The sequence below is a fragment of the Rhinolophus sinicus genome, chromosome 15, assembly GCF_057876585.1.
Source record: "Rhinolophus sinicus isolate RSI-liver-muscle chromosome 15, RSI-T2T, whole genome shotgun sequence".
Lineage (NCBI taxonomy): Eukaryota > Metazoa > Chordata > Mammalia > Chiroptera > Rhinolophidae > Rhinolophus > Rhinolophus sinicus.
Genome location: NC_142515.1, coordinates 22649870 through 22668246, shown reverse-complemented (window position 1 = coordinate 22668246; position 18377 = coordinate 22649870). Strand labels below are relative to the sequence as shown.

Genomic DNA, 18377 nt, shown 5'->3' with positions numbered 1-18377 from the left:
GAAGCAGAGGGCAGATTGTGCGTTGTGTGGCTCCTGCCTCCTATGTCTCCAATCCAGCCGCCAGCGAGACTATAGTGGTATGAACCCCCCGTCCATGGCTCCGTTGGTGTTCCGTTTTGGCCTCGCCATATCCTGCATTCTTAAGTGGGGAGCGGGACCAGAGATGCCGCATTACAACTGGGCTAAATGGAAGAGACTGTTTGTGGCTGGAATACTACTTAAAATGTTCTGCAATAAAATACCAAAGGTTGCAAAACAACGTGCCTAACTGTTTAAAGAAGAGATGGACACTAACCTGATGGCTACTTCTCCCGGTATTATAAACAACCTTGCTAAAGCCATCAAGCCCTGCTAGAGCAAATACATCCGCCAGCAGCTGTACCTCTGAATTCTCTTCTGCGATAGGTTAGGGGAAGTTCACCTAAGACTCTAACAAACCTGTTTCCTGCTCAACCAATTCAAGTGAAAATTACACCCTTCTCTTCTAGAAAGGTGGACTTACCTGTTATACTCAGATAAAGCCTGAGCAATCACAAGCCCCATTCCCTAGAAAGAAAAAAGATAGCACAGGTGAAATAAGGGGCTGGTGAGGATGCTATGATGAGGCCAGGGAAAACACTAATTACACCCCTATGGTCCAAACCCAAGAAGTTCTACCTGAAACTTAGCAACAAAGACAGAAATTCTGAGAGTCATTCTCACAGCATCTAAAGGAACTTCTTTGGGGAGATTTTTCTGGTCTAATTATCTTACTTACTGTTACTTAAAAGAGTACTGGGGGGAAACAGACCAGCCCAGATCACTGACAATTTCACTGAGATCATTTTCACCTCAGAAGACTGAGTCAGAATCTTCAAACTCTCATATGTCTCTAAAACAACCACAGTGAAAGTGACAATGAGTCCCATACTGAAAGAAGGTGCATACAGACAAGGCCCTCTCTCTCAGGCCACAGAAAAACAGGAGTGTAATGGGAAGAACCATCCAATAAATGTTAAAGTGACTTATCAACTTTCCCTCCAGAATCTGCTAAGTACAACACAAAGATCAAGTAAGGCCACAAGGGGAATCAAGTGTGCTTCTCTATTCCTTAAGGAAATTAGAAGAATGAAAAGGGCAAGACAGAAAGAGTATAAAGCTAGACACCTAGTCATCTTCCTCCTCCCTATATTCAAAGATCAGATGTTATTTCCGAAACTTTGAAGGACATACTGTAACAGATATATATCATGGTCCATGTTTCAGCTTTACCAAGTCAGGCTATAAATACTATCTGGCTAGTTCTACAATGAGGAATCTCCCAACATTTGGTCACCTAACCTTTTTTTTTTATTTCAGCTTTATTGGGATATAATTGACATATAAAATTGTAATATATTTAAAGTACATCACGGTGACTTGATATACCATCTATATCTTCCTATTCTTGGAAATTTAACTTACTGACTCTGTGGGACAGTCAACCTCAGCCCACTAGGACATGAAATATAACCAACTATTTTAACGATTAGCAAGCAAATGTCCCCTCAAATCTTCCTTCCATGACGAGAAGACAGAATACAATAAGATAGCTGCACTAATGCTCTAAAAAGAAACACCAATTCCCTCTTCATAGCCAGATGAAATTAACACAATAGCTCTCTGCTCTCTGTTCTAAATATCCACTGAAAATAAGTTCACTGAATGCAAGTCATTAAAACAACACACAAAGATCCAGGTACTCACATTGAGCGTGGCCTCATCATCCACAATAGACAGCTTCACAATATAAGGATTCACAGACTGTTGAAGAAAAGAGATTCAAGATGAGTGTGACCTACTTAAGAACCCAGTAACTATTTAACAAAGTGTTAACAAAAATGCATCTATAAGCTCTGTATCGATATTCCTACTATACAGGCCCATCGTGTCATCTGACTCTCCCATTTCCAGTAAATTTCTCAGTGTAAATGGGCATTCACCAAGCACACACACACACACACACACACACACACACACACACACACATTCTGTTCTACCTGCATTTTCCTCTAGGCTGAATCATCTCAGGCCTAGGTCCACCACTTCTCCCATCTTTCCCTCCTGTTTGTAAGTGAACATTCCACAAACTCACTGAGAACATTTTCACCTCAGAAGAGAAGACTGAGTTATACTATCCTGCCAATAATTTACTGAATCCATAGGGACAACTATCTTTTGGGAGACATAAAAGCTTCTTTGCCATAAGGCACAAATTTATAAGTTGCTAGCTGATATTCTCACCCCAAAGGCTCTCTAACCGTTCCACAAACGATATGCAAGGACTGATTCACCCACCCGGAACACAAAGCCACCTTGGGGGTGGAAAGTGGCAGCTGTTTAACAGCCAGAGAGGCCATTTATGGATCCAATACCCAAATAACACTGCAGGGGAACTGAAAAAAAAGGATGTAATTATCCAAACTACAATCTGGTCAGGACACTGGGATTTAATGATTGTCCCATCACTTATAGCATTGGAAGATTTCTTGAGTTTTTCCAGACCCAATCTCAGCTGGGCAGCATATGGAAATGAACATATATTTAAACTCATTAAGCATGTGGGCCATCTCCTACTGGTGGCATGAGAATCAATGACCTGTTCACCTTGAAAACATCCCACCCATGGGATGTGAGGAAAGACCTCATGCAGAACAGGCACCAATTCTAACCCAAGGAAAGCAAAGAACAATAGTTCTCAGATTGGCAGTTTTTACAGCAACCAAGAAAACTCATTACTGAGAAACTTGGAAACCCAATTGGAAGGCTAACCCCCCCACATAGACCTTATTTAATCAAGTTTCTGAGGGGATCTTTGAAATGTCAATTGGGAATGGAGAAAGAGACCTCTTTGCTTTCTTAACAGGCCAAATGTTTATAAGGTTTTCGACAACACAACTCAAGGAGGTAAAACCCACTCCATTTGTCACTTGATCTAACAGAGGAAAGTTCTCAACATTCTTCCTGAAACCAACAGTCAAATTCTGCTGGTGCTACAGACTTCAGACAAGATCCAATGCAAGTGGATCCCTGTAAAAGAAAATCAGCAACTGGCTGACCTAGAGATGCCACTATGATGAAAACAACACTAGAAGGAGAAGGCCACTTTCCTTGGCGTAAGTTTTGAAAAGTCCTAGTTACTCACCTTCCCTAAAGTACACTGTTTTTGGTCATAATAAAGATCATCTGGTTACCAAGAATAGCTATGCTTTAACAGCAGTTGGGGAAAAGGCAAGGTGGCTAAAAGCAAGGGTTTGAAGTCTAGCATCTCTACTCATTAATTATGACAAGTTAGGCACATTAACCTAAGCTCAATATCTCATCTGGAAAATGGGGATAATATTTTATTCCCTGGGGTTACCATGAGACTTAAATAAAGTAAGACATGTAAGATCCTTAGCATAGTATCTGGCACATGGTAAGGACTCAATGATTGCTAACCATATTTTTTCTCCTTTGACCATTTTATCACATTTAAGGGAAGCTCTTTAGGGAAGAAAAAAAGAAAGAGAGGGAAAGAAAAGGGACAACTTGCAACTAGACATAATAAACAATTTTATAATTTCTGGGAAATGTCATGTTCAGGGCAGCATTTGGAGACTGAGTCACTTCATCTCAGGAGACGTGGCTAACGTAGAAGGCCAGGATATTAATGCTGTGAAAATTTCTATTCTGCCAGACACCAATTCTCCTTAACACTATGCACCTGTTGTGCTGGTCACGTTTTAAAACTGGGGCCAATCTACTTTTCATGCACTAAACAGAATTACCTTCAAACTCAGTGCACCTTCAGGGGCTCACGCTAACAGGGTTGTGGGGACAGAGTCCCAGGGTCCTGCCTTTATTTGATCTAAAGCATACCCTACCTACTACTTTTCATTGCACTTCCCTAGACTTTTTTTTTTTTTTGCCTCCTCTCTCTTTAGATGAAATGACTAAAATGGAATGCATTATTTGAAATGAGGAAGAACTATTTACATTTACTGCATGACATCTTTTCCATCACTTTCACTCAAGTTACTCACCTTCTTTGTGTTTAGCTGGGCACCCACCTCTCTGGTACCCGCTGCATCTTTCTAGAAAGGTTTCAACTTACGCCACTGGTCATGGAATTGATTGTGGTAGTAACGAGAATGCTGTTCTTCCCAGTACACGCCCTCTCATACTAGTTTGCATAAAATTGCACCAGCTTTTGGTTTTGCTATGTTCATCCGGAATTCCTCATGCTCCTGTCAAAAACCTTCCTATTCCATGGTCACCAGGGCTTCCTTAATGATTTCTGGGGAGTGACTTCTATCAAAAGCTGCAAAGCCCAGATAAATTCTGTCCACCAACTTGCCCTTGCCTACTATATTAATTCTTCTGGGGTTTCTGACAGACTAAGAGATGCATGCCTCACTCCAGAAATATGATTTTCTCCAATTCCTTGGTCATGTCCCATTTTTCCAGCTGACATGTCAGAAAGCCCTACTGGGCTGGGCCAGGGTTCAGTTTACACTTAAAGAAGCCAAGCCATTGCCTCCATCCAGCAGAGTGGCCTGCATCCAGCAGAATGTTCTGAAAATATTCATTAATGATGGTGCTTTCCTAGCACATATAATTCAACTCTCTGTAACTATCTTCAGCATTTTTCCTCAGCCTTTTTTTTTTTTGCTGTTGTAACAGGCCCTAGAGGCTAATACACATGACAGAGATCAAAATGGCTATCATGCCCACTCCCCCAGATCACCAGTAAAACAGGTGTTGGTGATAAATTACATATTTATTACCATGTTACCCCAAAGATAAGACCTAGCCGGACAATCAGCTCTAATGCAAGACCGAGCCTTATATTAATTTTTGCTCCAAAAGGCGCATTAGAGCTGATTGTCCGGCTAGGCCTTATTTTCGGGGAAACACGGTAGTAGCTCTACACATCATTCGTCAGTTCCTCCAAGACAATGAAAGTAATCAGCTCCTGGGATTTACAACACATTAACATTGCTCCATATATTCCAGTTCCTCTTTTAGTGTTCCTTTCTCACAGCCTCCCCTTCTTCCATACCCTTCTTTATAAGAATAAGCACCAGATTTTGTTACCCATCACTTTTGACCTGGCCAGGAATCATATCAAACATCATTAAGTAAAGATCCAGAAGTTCAGAAATGACAATCCTCCCTCCAGCTGCCCCACTTCTCATAGCACTGCTTACTTGTCAAGGGAAGAAACTCAGGTTGCCTCACTATAGCTCCTGACTTCTGGGTTTGGTCAAGTACTCCTATAGTCCAGGACTCAGTACCAAATGCTCCCTATTCCTCCGAAGCTATCCCCAACGAGGCTCCAGTCTTCCCTAAGTGCCCCCTGCTTCCTTTTCTATGTATTCTTCTGCCTTTGTGGGGGAATCAAGTAGATGCACCAACCCAAGTAGAAATCTCTGAGTGTTGTTCATCTTAAAAACCTATAAATCTGGGGGTGGCCGGTTAGCTCAGTTGGTTAGAGCACAGTGCTCTTAACAACAAGGTTGCTAGTTCATTCCCACATCAGCCACTGTGAGATGCGCCCTTCACAACTAGATTGAAACAACTACTTGACTTGGCTGATGGGTCCTGGAAAAACACACTTAAATTAAAAAAAATAAAGATTGAAAAGGACGAAAACCTATACATAAATTGGTCCCCAATTAATTCAGGGACAAAAAGAACTCCAGAATTAATATGTATAAGGTTCTGTCTTCAATTTCCATTAAAATCCGAAAGAGTTCCCAGGCCAACAGTGATACTTACACAAGTGGATTGTATTAAGGAAATCCAATATATAATCATCCAATCTTTCAAAATAGATGCATTAGATCAGTGGTTCCCAATTCTAGCTAATCATCATATTCAATAGAAGATCCAAATAAAAAACACAGATTCTCAGGACCCACCCTCAAGATTCTGATTCAGTGTATTGAGAGTAAAGCCTAGAAACTTCTTCTTTCTAAAACTTTCCTAGATGATTCTAATGATAAGCTGGGTTTGAAAACCACTACACTAGGGATATTTACTCACTTTATTAGAAGTTGTACCACAGGACTCCTTTTAAACAGGTATATCCTCTGCCCTATGCATTTAATATAGAACTTTTAAATTTTAGTTTATCAAAATTAATCTATATACCGTTTATCAAGAACATGTCTTCTACATTAAGCAAAGTCCTCTAGGAGTGGCCACATTTAGGAAGATTATAGAAAGATAACTATCCATTAAAGGGCCCACTTACCTCATATTTTCTGTAGTTCACCAGCAAAGCCAAGAGGACTACAGCATCATATCCATGCTCCCTGCGACTTGGCGGGTGGGAGAGTATCTGTAACAAGAACCAGAAATGCATGAGAGTGCTAACTCCTAGTTCCTAGGAACACACACAGCGAAGATATTAGGAGGTGGTTTACCCAAAAGAGAAAAGGGTGACAAGGGAATTCACCAACCTGTAAAATTGCTTCAAATATGCTGTTGATCATTACATACTCCAAAATAGTGTTCTGGCTGATGTTATCTGTCACCTGGATGCAATAAAAAGCTTTTTAAAAGTCTACACCAAAGCACTCTGATATCTTATATATGTATCTCCTCCCCTAGCATCTAAGAGAAACAGAAATGTTAAAACATTCTACTAGATACTTAAGTAGACCTTTCATAAGCTCCCCCAAAGCCTCCAGAGCCTAAATAGACAGACCCTAGTTGGGTAGGAAATTAGCAAATTAAAACTCCCTAAATCTTTGAACTTCTCCTTGTTTCTCTCATACCCTCACACAAGCATTTGCTTAACAGTTTCTTGGGTTTCATTCCTCATATGCACAGGAAGAAATTTATGATCCAGCAGTCTTCAAGTCATGGCAGGGAAAGAGAACCACCTGAAGTAAATAAACTGTACCCTACTCTCCTCCCACCAGAAGGTACAGGCCAGCTTCATGCTATAAAATCAAAGTCAGAACAAATAAAAATATTCAGAATAAAAAAATTGTTTCCAAATGAGACTTGGTGAGAAGGGCAGCTCCGACAACCCAAAAAGAGTAGCTCTCTAGGAGTGGTACCTCTAGAGTGACAAACATCACATATCCTGCAGGTTAAGATGCCAGCAGTTTCTCCAAAGAGCAATTTCCAGGAAGTGAAAGCCCATGCAACTAACATCCTTCTATATATTCAAACACAACAGAGTGATGTAATGCCCCAGTAGAGAATTAATTTTTTCTCTTCTCCTTTCTAACTTTGGGCTCAAGTATTTAAATAAGCTTGCCCCTGTTGTCAATTAATACCCTTGACAAAGAAACATACAGATGGGTCACTTACAGTCACTAAGCAAAGGAGAAGTTTCAGACATAAACTCTTCAGACTTTCAGAACCTTCTGCACAAAGCAATGAATCCAAACTCTCCATCAAGTTCTGAGAAAGAGAACCATTAAGTGTTAAACCATATCAAGTAACATCTGCACTGTGTCTTTGTCCAATTCTGGGTTATGTTACACAGGGTAATATGAATAACACACAATGAAGCAAACGTATCATTCCATGAAGCCTAGGCCTTACAAAATTAGACAAAGAAAGGAAGACTTCTAAGTCTAGCTATTTTCAGGAAAATGCTTTAGAACAACTTCACAGAACAACAAAATTCACTATTCTACCAAATGAATGTTTGCAGCCTGTCATCCTCATATAAACCTTTAGATTAGAATGAAGTAAATTTTTAAAAGGTCAATAATAATGGTTAAATTAATAATAAATATATAAATTAAAAACAATAAATAAGCTAATTAATTACATAAAATAAAATTCAATTAAATACATTAAAAATAATAAATGGTTAAGTTCAAGGTTAATAATCAATAGTTCAATAACTAGATAGGTTTCATTATTTGTAAAGAAAGCCTATCACTTGATGCAGGCACACTGAACAAACAACGAGACAGTATCACTACTGGCTATCGCCGGCCATCCGCACTATCCAACAAAGCTAGCTTGTGTCTATCCAGTCAATTCTACGAGACAATGAGACTGGAATTTATCACTTTTATTAACAATCAGCTGTTAGACCCAAAATAATCAAAAGATGAAACCTTTAGGTACCACAATAGAAGAAAGAAGAAAATAAATATTTTACATTAAATGAAGGAAGAGAATGAATGGAGAATAAGGATTTAGCATGCAGAAAGGGCAAGTGAAGGTTCAAAATAAGCAACGTCAGTTCAATTCAACAAACATGTAGTGAGGGTCTACTATATGTTAAATATTTCAAAAATACAAGAAAAAAATAAGGCAATGATCCTTTCTGTCAAGATATTTTTAGTCTAATGGAGAGAAAAATAAATAGTTTTGATTTAATGGTTACTATGACAGAAATATACATGGAAGGAGAGAACTAGCTCAGATATCTCCTATTCCAGGACTCCTCAAGGGTAGGTTATATTTTGAAAAATCAGTAGGAATTAATTAAAACTTGAGGAGGAAAGGAATTCTAGACAGGCGTTGGCATGATCAAAGACACATGAGGCATGAAATGGCTCTGTGTATGGAACTGAAATACAAGTCATTTGTTATTATGGAAGTATCAAGAGTGAGGCACAGTGGTGAGAGATGAGACTAGAGAAATAAATAGGAAGCAGATCATGAAAGTTTTATAAAACTAACTAAGGAGTTTGGTTTTTAACCTGTTAGCGATAGGAAACTGATGAAGGGTTTTAAGAGGAAAGATTTGAGTGTAAGATACAATACCTCTGGTGTCAGTGTGAATGACAGATTTAAAGATGGTAAGCCTGGAGGGAAGGAGACAAATGAGGACTAATCTGTCAATTTCCTGAGGATAGTTGCCATGTCTTATTTGCCACTGTATCCCCAGTGCCTGGCACATAAGAGACTAACAAACGTTTGTCAAAAGAATGAATGAAGGCGTCACTGCCATAGTTCAGGTGAGAGATATTGGGGACACTGGCAGTAGGGTGAAAAGAAGAAAAGACAGGTATGAGAAATATGAGCTGAAGTACAATTAGCTGAATTTAGTGATTGTCTGAATGTAAAAGACGAGAGAGAGGAAAGAGTCACGGATGACTCCCACTTTTGTGGCTTGGGGGACTAATAAGACAGGTACCCCTATTCTGATAGGGAATGAATGAGGAAGAACAGATGTAGGGGAAAAATGAGTTCCATTTTGGATAAGCCAAGAAAGAGCTGCTTAGGGATATGTGAGTGGGTATATTCAGCAAGTGCTTACTGGGCACATATACAACTCTGAGACTCATGAGGGGATGTTAAAGCTAAAGATACAGACTTAGTAATCAGCAGCATATAGGCAGTAGTTAGAACGATGAGAATGCAATAGAGATGTGGGGTTTCACAATGATATATATATAAACGACATAGGCTAGAATTAAAAACTGATTCTGGGTACTAAATTTTTGTGTATTCGTAATTGTATATCGGTAACTTTGTAAAATATCTTAATCACTATAAGAATTCTTTGGCACACAGATTTCTTTATTTTAAATTTAGTGCGTGACAGAAGACTAGTTCTTCACATGGACAACATTCATTCAAGACAGTGTCAAACCATGCAAATCATATATCTGATAGGGGCTTATATCCAAAATGTGTAAAGAACTCTTAACGATTCAATAATAAAAGGACAAATAACTGAATCTAAAAATGGGCAAAGGATTTGAATATACATTTCTCAAAAATATAGAAAAAAGCTACTGTTGACAAGGATGTGGAGAAATTAGAACCCTCATACTTTGCTGGTGAAACTATAAAATGGTACAGCAACTTTGGAAAACAGTTTGGCAGTTTCTCAAGATGTTATAAACATGGAGTTACCATATGACCCTGCAATTCTACTCCTAGGTATTTACCCAAGAAAAATGAAAACATATGTCCACAAAGAAACTTGTACATGAATGTTCATAGCAGCATTATTCATAATAGCCAAAATGTTGAAACATTCAAAATGTACATCAACTGATGAATGGATAAATAAAACAGTATGGTATAGTCATACAATGGAACACTAATCAGCCATAAATAGCAATAAGTACTGACACATATTGCAACATGGATGAACCTTGAAAACATGCTAAGTGACAGAAGCTAGAAACAAAACACCACATATAATTCCATTTATATGAGATGTCCAGAATAAATCAATCCATAGAGACATAAAGCAGATTGATGGTTGCCGGGGGCTAGAGAGAAAGGGGAATGGGGAATGACAGCTAATGGCTACATGTTTTGTTTTTGGGGTGATAAAAATGTTTTAAAATTAAAAGTGGTGATGGTTGTACGACTCCATTAATATACTAAAAATCACAGAATTATATACTTTCAAAGGGTCAACTATATGATATGTGAATTATATATCAATAAAGCCATTATTTTTTTAAAGTGTCAAACAATAAAAATTAAAATTCTTATAGTCATTGTGTTAAATAAGAAAGCTTCAAGTTTAGGACTAAAGTTACTTTTGTACGTTAACTTGTTATATTGTATTTAAATTCACAAATGTTTTTAAGTATATATGATCATATGCTATATAAATCATAAAATTAACTGCACAGTCTCTCTCCTGCAGGGAAACGATGCCTCAAATTCAAATCTGAATTTCCAATCTTCCTTTATTCAGATAAACCAAACCTGTAAAATGAGAATATTCAAATTCAAGGCTAAGTCTAATCTATATCTAACTGCGTCCTAATCTTCAAGCACAGCTGTCTGCAGATGGTACCACGAGCAGCTGTCAGAAGCAGCCATCCACAGGCACACCTGCAGCTTGACGGCTCACCTTCATGCACAGCTCTGCCTTGTCAAAGCCCATCAGCATGTTGATAATGTCAAACCCAGACGTAGACTTATTCTTCTGGTGGACGCCTCGAATGAGTGCACACAAGGTCTGCAAAGACGAAAGAAAGGATTCTTTCTAGAGAGGATGTCTCAAAACGCAAAGGGCAGTGGATCTGTAGCCTCACACTGCAACCTCAAAACCTCCGGCTTGCACAGCTGACATTCAGTTGCTCTAATACTTGGGCTCCAAAACATAACCTACAAAATCCAGAATTAAAAGAGAAACAGCAACTAAAACTGTTGCCATCCTCTTTTTGTTGCTTTTTAACCATCCTCTTTTTAAAAATTGTACTGCAGATAAAAACTGGAAGGTGATATTCAAAAATAAAAAAGAGTTCTTGAGTTTGTGTCATGGGATTGGTGGAACTTTCCTTTATTTAAAATTAATTTCAATACTTACATTGTCATTTATCATTTTTAATAATGATTTTTAATAACTACAAGTTACTTAAATCCCTATACAATAACAATCAATTGCTTCAAATCTTAAATTTATTGCATTTCTACTTACTAGCTGTGTGAGTACAAACAAATTAGTTAACTTTTCACTGCTTCAGTTTTCTCATCTATAAAATGGGAGTGATAATAATAGCAACCGTTTCATAGGGATGCTGTGAGGACTACGTGAATTAATACTGTAAAGCACTTAGAATAGTCCCTGGAACTTTGTTAAAGCTCCAAGAATAGTACCTGGAACTTTGTTAAAAATTAGTAAGTATCAGCTATTACAATAATGTACTAATTTTTATGAGTCACCAGGTGGGTTAATATCAATTTATTTCCACTGAACCAAAAACAGTTTACAATTCATGCCCCCACAGTTAGCCACTGCAATTACAGGAAGTACAATTTCCAACTTTCATTTCAACTTTCAATGAGCCCCTACAACTAGATGCTCAAAACACGGAATTTACCATGCCAGAAGTTAACAAAGCTACAGCATAAACACCATCCTTCTTTCTGGGGCATAAGCTCAAGAGGTAAGTTCTACATTGTACAGATGAGAAAACTGGGACTCACAAAGTGACCTGCCCAACTAGTAAGTTAGAAGCTTAAACCCAGTCAACCAAAATTTCCAATTAAATCTTTTATGTTGTCATGGAGCTTCACATTCTAAGTCTGTCAATCACAGCCCACTATAGGCTACACTTGGAGCTACTAGACAGTGAACTTAAGAAACTCTGCCCATCAATCAGTCAGTAAAAACGTATTTCTACAGTGCTATTTGCCAGGCACTTTACTACACACTAGGATCAAAGTATTGAGTGTAACTATCAAAGTCTTTGTCCTCAGGAAGCCTATAATGTATCTCCACGAGCCCAATGGTTGGCACATAACAGGAAGCCAAGAAATAATTGTTCAGTCTTCCTCATGATCATGCCACTTAGCATGAAGAACAATGATTCTTAATGTTTTCAGAGTTACAGACCTTTTTGAAAATCTGAGGAAAGCCCTCTCTCCAGAAATATTACACGAGGTTGGGCAATGAAGTTCGCGAACTCATCCTAGAAAACGTGCTCCATACCTCATTTCTGAATATCACTACAGTCACCTTCAAAGTACTCCCCTTGGGAAGCTATGAACTGATGCCAGCACATGGTCAACCCTTCAAAGCAATTTTGGAACTCTTTTTCTGGAATGACCATCAGAGCTGTTGTCGTATTACTCTTGATGTCCTGAATGTCATCAAAATGTCTTCCTTTTAATATTGTCTTCCTTTTAATATTCCCTTTATCTTCAGGTAAAGAAAGAAGTCATTGGAGGCCAGATCAGTTGAATAGGGAAGGTGTTCCAATACAGTTATTTGTTTACTGGCTAAAAACTCCCCCATAGACAGTGCTGTGTGAGCTGGTGCATTGTCATGATGCAAGAGCCATGAATTGTTGGCGAAAAGTTCAAGTCTTTTAACTTTTTCACGCAGCCTTTTCAGCACTTGCAAATAGTAAACTTGGTTAACTGTCCAGTTGGTACAAATTCATCATGAATAATCCCTCTGATATCAAAAAAGGTTAGCAACATCATTGCACCAGGTTCGCAAACTTAATTGTCAGACTTCACACATATGCACATAAAATATTACATATAATTTCAGGGAGTCAAGGACCCTCTGAAACCTCAGAATAAGAACTCTTGATCTAGTGAGAAAATACTGTATTAAGAATCTCCTGATTTTTGCAGAAGACTAAGCATCCTTTCCTCATTTTCCTCTTTTCCTTTCCTCAAGTAAATAATAAGAATGATGTCAAATAATCTGCCTTGGCATTAAGTCAAATGATACAAATGGACAAGATTACTACTATAAGCATCAATCTGTTTAACCAGGAAGATGGCTAAACAAGCATAGCATAGATGTTTGATTACTTAAAAAAAGTAAACAGAAAACCTCCTAACTTAAGGGTAATTCTAGGTTCCTCAGATCCCAACAGATGTGTTACAATTCCTTTCTCCTATCAAACAAGACTTCCCTAGACTCCCAGCCCTGTACCTGCAATGCATTGACAACTCGAATTGGATGCTCCTCTCCCAAAGCCTGGATGCAGTGTTGAAATAAGCAATTAATGTTGTCCTTGATCTTCATTAATTCCTCACCATCCAGAGATTCCAGCTTGCCTTCTAGGTACTCTAAGTTCACCTACCAAGGAAACAGTAAGGGCCTGAGTGCATTTGTAGTGCAGTACCCAGAACCCCTGAGAAGGCAATCGCAGTTACCAGGAAAATCCCCAGATGCCACCAAGTCTTACCTTCATGAGGAAGAGCTCCTCCCAAAATCGAGGACTGCACTTACTGGGGTCCTCTGTCTAAAAGCAGAAGAGAAGCACGTTCAATATCCCCAGCTTACACCAAATCATTAAGAATACATTTGAAAGGGTCCCTATACATAATCACCCTTACCTTTCAAAATTACCTTTCAAAACTAACTTTTAGTTTTGTCATTCTAAGCTATTGTAATGGGAAACAACAGTTTTGGGGTTTTTTCCCCCCAAACAGAAGATACTGTGCATAGATTCCCTGTACCAAACAAAAGTCAAATAATGGCTCAAAGAATCTCCCTCAAATCTTTCTCTTCTAGCAAGAAGTGAACCTAAGCATCTGAATAAGTTAGTCATATTACATACCCCCACTGCATCTGTATGGTACTCAGTTGTTAAAGCCCATTCACATACATGAAATCTAAAGACCCAGTGAGCCAGGTAAAGTAGATATTATCACTATCGTCCTTTTAGGAAAGAGGGTCCACAAAGCTAAGTGACTTAACAAGTGCAGGAGCCAGAACCCAGATCATCTAATACTGCATGGCTTTTACAACTTCCTATGTTGACTTCCTATGTACTTGCCCTCCCCTATGCATTTAGGGCTCTGTACAGAGCTTTTAGTATGCTCTTTCCTTAATTCAAATTGGTCTAAAAGGTTAGCAAAATTATAGTACTACAATCCAAAATTTCTTAATAATAATTTTCAAACAAATTCTAAAAGTCAGAGACTTGTGGTTAATGAGTGAAATAAGAAAAAGAGAATGCCCACCTCATTTTACAGGAAAAGCTAACGACATAAAAAAAAACAGTAAGTCAACTGCCTGCTATCACCTTAACTTACGTTGACATTTTAAAATTATTACCCATTAAAAATGATTAATGAAGAACTAATGACTTCATTCATTAAGAACTGCTCTAATAATAAAATATTATACTAGTAATCTCTTCTGGATTTTTAACTGAGGATGACAAGGAGAAGCAACATTTCTGGCCTTCTTCTAAGGTCCTCATTTACTCTCTTTCTCTCAAGTCCCAGTCCCCAAGGGATGTCACGCTTTGATCCTCACACTAAGAAATTCAGGGAATTCATGGAGCTGGCACTTCCCGTCTTCAAAGCTCACACAAGCTGGAATCATACGTATACCAAGCTTACTTAACATAGAAAGAGCCTGAATAGGATCCTAGTACCCCCTCATTTTCTCTGTGTGACCACCTGCACTCACCTGGGCAATTCTGTATTAATTTTGTGCATATCAAACTCTATCTCTAAGGCTTTGCCAAGAGTTAAATATTTCACTTGACTGAATTATTTATCCTGGGTCATGTGGCAAAGTTGAACAAATAAGGGCTCTGGTATCAGACACTAGGGTTCAAATCACCTTCTAGCAGTGATACCAGTTTTATCATCTATAACATGCTCTTTTACATGTCACATGTAAAAACATAGCCCTCTTGCACCATTCTTGTCAGAATTAAAACTAATGTATTTAGTGACACATTTAGAATAATGACAGGCACATAGTCGGAACTTCATATATAGTAATTCTTTTTATAGGTATTAATCTGTTTTACATGTACTACTTATGTCCAGGACTTCAGAAGGCAAGTACCTCTGCAGGGCATCTAACCTTCCCTGCTAGTGTATCTTTTATAACACAGGCTTGGACCATGGGCAACCAGCAGTTATGAAAGCCTAAAGAAATTCCCAATCTAACTGCTAATAATTCCTCAGTTAACTGATATAGAGATAGTCTAAGCAATTGTTCTATCCACTAACAACTAGAGATGGAATACAATAGTGCATCTTTTTAAAATATCTGAATCACAGAATCCTAGGGCTAAAACGAATTTCAAGAGACATCAAGGACAGAAGAGTCCTTAAGTCAGATCATAAGGAAGACAAGTCTTTCGCAAAGCTATTTAGAAAAGAAGCTTCCCCAGGCTTCCTTCCTCCTTTCAATTGTTTTACCCAGTTTATGGAAACAATCTACATTAATTAATACATGATCATCATTTCTACCACGAGAGAGCTCACTCTCACTCTTGCTCGCCCCTTTTGCCCTCTGAATAACTGGAAGATAGAATGCAGAGGCAAGGTGATTTCTCATTTTGGAACAAGAAACTAAGGCATCAAGCTGTGCAGAATATCAGGGCTCCAGGCCTTACCATGAAGATCTCATCATACATCAGCACTACTTTTTCCTTCAGGGGTTTTTTGGAGGCTGAAGATTTCCGGAGCAAACCCCCCCGTTTCTCTACCTGTGCCATGGTTAGAGAATCTGTAAAAAGAAAGCCACAGTCAGTGCTAGAAATACTTTCCAAGATTCTAGAGACTCTATTGAAATACCTCTCAATGGGAAATTTTTTAGGAAGAAGAAATGATAAACAACCACATTATAGATCTTGTGCATCTGCCCAAATCCCCTCCCCTGACCAGGTAATTTCAAGGTTTAAATCATTACTTGGCCTACAGCACACACATTTTACATCCTTAAAACATGCCAGTGGACAAGGCTTAAAGCAGATCTAAAACCAAGCAGGAAAAGTGTAACTAGCCCCATCTGTAATAGGTCTGGCCATATATTTGAGGTTGATGGAAGGAAGGCTGCAAAGCACACACTGCCCACAGACTGATGGTGAAGTTAAATTTCAAGTATTGATCGGGCCTAGGACCATTAAGACAGGAAGTGTGCTGCAGACTGATGTGCTCTATTGATTTCCCCAAAGTAAGTAGGTCCTCCTCACTGCAAAGTACTTGGCCTTCACTGCCTCGTAAATCACACTGCACTTGACTGTCTTCAGAAATTCTGCTGGAAAGAGATCCAAGGCAGAAAATAGCAGTTTAAAGGCCAAAAACTAAACTTGATTTCAGAATAACCTAATATTAACAATAACAAAACACTTCTTTCAAATTTAATTATATTTGTAACACTATTGCAGATCAAACCTCAAAGAACTTTTCAATTCTATATAAAAGCAGCTCCATGAATCATGGCCAAATTTTCCCATATTCCTTCATGGAATTCTCAATTTTTTTTTCAAGTAAGAACTTGAAATTCCACAGGTCTCCACTGTAAATTTACACATATTCATTGCCTCACTTCCCAGAGTCTTCATACTATTGACAAAATCCCTGTCTCTCTCTTAAATTCTAGGCTCTTGTTGTGAATCTTAATCTCACCCAATGGCAAGTACTGGGGGTAGCAAGAAGCCTGAGTTTTACTTCCAGACGAATACAAAGCAGCAGAACAAAATTAATTTTGTTCAATGACTTTTGGAAAATACGCACTATCTTTCAAATCAAAATAAAAATTTTTAGGAAGAGATGCATCCGATAGCATAAAAGATTATATCTCAACACACTGTCTTTCTCTAATACATATAGCCAAAAAGGAGATTCAGCTTTGAGCACAAAAAGCACAAAGCACAGAAAATTTCTCCAACTAGATAGTAAGCATCTTTAGCAAAGGGATTACATCTTATACTTTGTCTAAAAGTCTTTGGCTCGTGGCCAATGCTCAGTGTATGTTCGTCACTGACTGATTCTGAAATAACGGAGGGAGGGAACCTGAAAAGTCCTAGGTCTGACCTGAAATTTCAGTGAAGACCTATCTTTACTGAGGCCTCACTAAGCCATCAAATTCCATTATGGTCAAGAAAACTGAAGGGAAAAACAACGAGAAGGTTCTTGTGGGCTATTTATGCTATATGGATCATGGCTGTATCATAAAGCATGAAATACAGCCTCCCTTCAAAACATTCCTGTGTCTTTTAAATAGATTATCAAGAAGAAGATATCCTTATTGGGAGGAAAACAAATTGGAAATCAAGAGGATCTTATTAAAATAAATCAAAAGCAATGCAATTCTAAGCTTAGTGGGTATAGATCTTTCGTGTACTCAGCTTCAACCAGTTGATTAGTGGCAACAGTGGGAACCTCGAGTTCCTGGATGTGAAAAGCACATGTTTACAAACATCCTCCTCTGAGGATTTATAATTGGGTTACAGCTAATCAATGTCCACCCCAAATCTAATAAACTCATTTTCTCTATTTCAGAATCAATACTTTCTAATAAGCAGAAGGGAACAGGAGAGGAGGACAAAACAATTCCAATTCAAAGTACCAAATTTCCTAAGAAATTTAATTCTATTCATCACTCTCTTTCCATTTGGAACAGGGGAGAAAGTCAACCAAGGGCCTCAGCACATTTCTCTCTGTCATCATCACAGGCAACCGGAATTGACCATTCAAGCTGTCAGAAATGTGACTGGAAACTGACAACCTCCAGTCCTCTCCTCCTCCAGCCCTTCTATCCGTGGAACACTGCAAACAAGGGTGTGCGAGGGTGGGGGACTGGGAGAACCGTAGAATTCTTACATAAGTTTTTTTGGGGGGGTCTCACAAAATAAGCCTGTGCTCCTAATTTTGAAAGTAAAATATCTGACTGGTAGAGCAGTAAATTGCAACACATCAGTGGTGTGCATGCAATCTGTTTACATCCTCTCCGTGCTTTTTTTTCTTTTTCACAACCCTCCCCTGTCTAGAGAGAATCAGTACCAGCTGAGCAGCAGCAGAGCATAAAAGAACCAACAGCAGAACCCAGACCAGAACACAGGTCTCCCAACCAACTAGATGACACTGAGTAAGTCATTGGGCTTCTCAGTTTCCTTACAAGTAAAACAAGGGGACTGGACTAGACCTATCATCTAATGATTCTCTCACCATCACTGCAATACCACAATCACGTAAAGGATACC

The 18377-nt window shown here is 38.6% G+C and overlaps 1 protein-coding gene across 3 annotated transcripts in view; it reads right to left on the bottom strand.

Annotated features, from left to right (window-relative positions):
- Positions 1–18377, bottom strand: part of ARMH3 (armadillo like helical domain containing 3) — a 143042-nt gene that overhangs the window by 113928 nt on the left and 10737 nt on the right. For all 3 annotated transcript variants that reach the window (XR_002136765.3, XM_019724983.3, XM_088791876.1), the window contains exons 2-10: positions 15786–15898; positions 13608–13664; positions 13352–13498; positions 10808–10915; positions 7330–7422; positions 6468–6542; positions 6260–6346; positions 1726–1782; positions 503–546 (exon numbers count right to left, since the gene is read on the bottom strand). Coding sequence is in view for 2 of the 3 variants with exons in the window: in XM_019724983.3 (XP_019580542.1) it covers positions 503–546; positions 1726–1782; positions 6260–6346; positions 6468–6542; positions 7330–7422; positions 10808–10915; positions 13352–13498; positions 13608–13664; positions 15786–15887 (770 nt within the window). In the remaining variant the exon portion in view is untranslated. The remainder of the gene's footprint in view (positions 1–502; positions 547–1725; positions 1783–6259; positions 6347–6467; positions 6543–7329; positions 7423–10807; positions 10916–13351; positions 13499–13607; positions 13665–15785; positions 15899–18377) is intronic.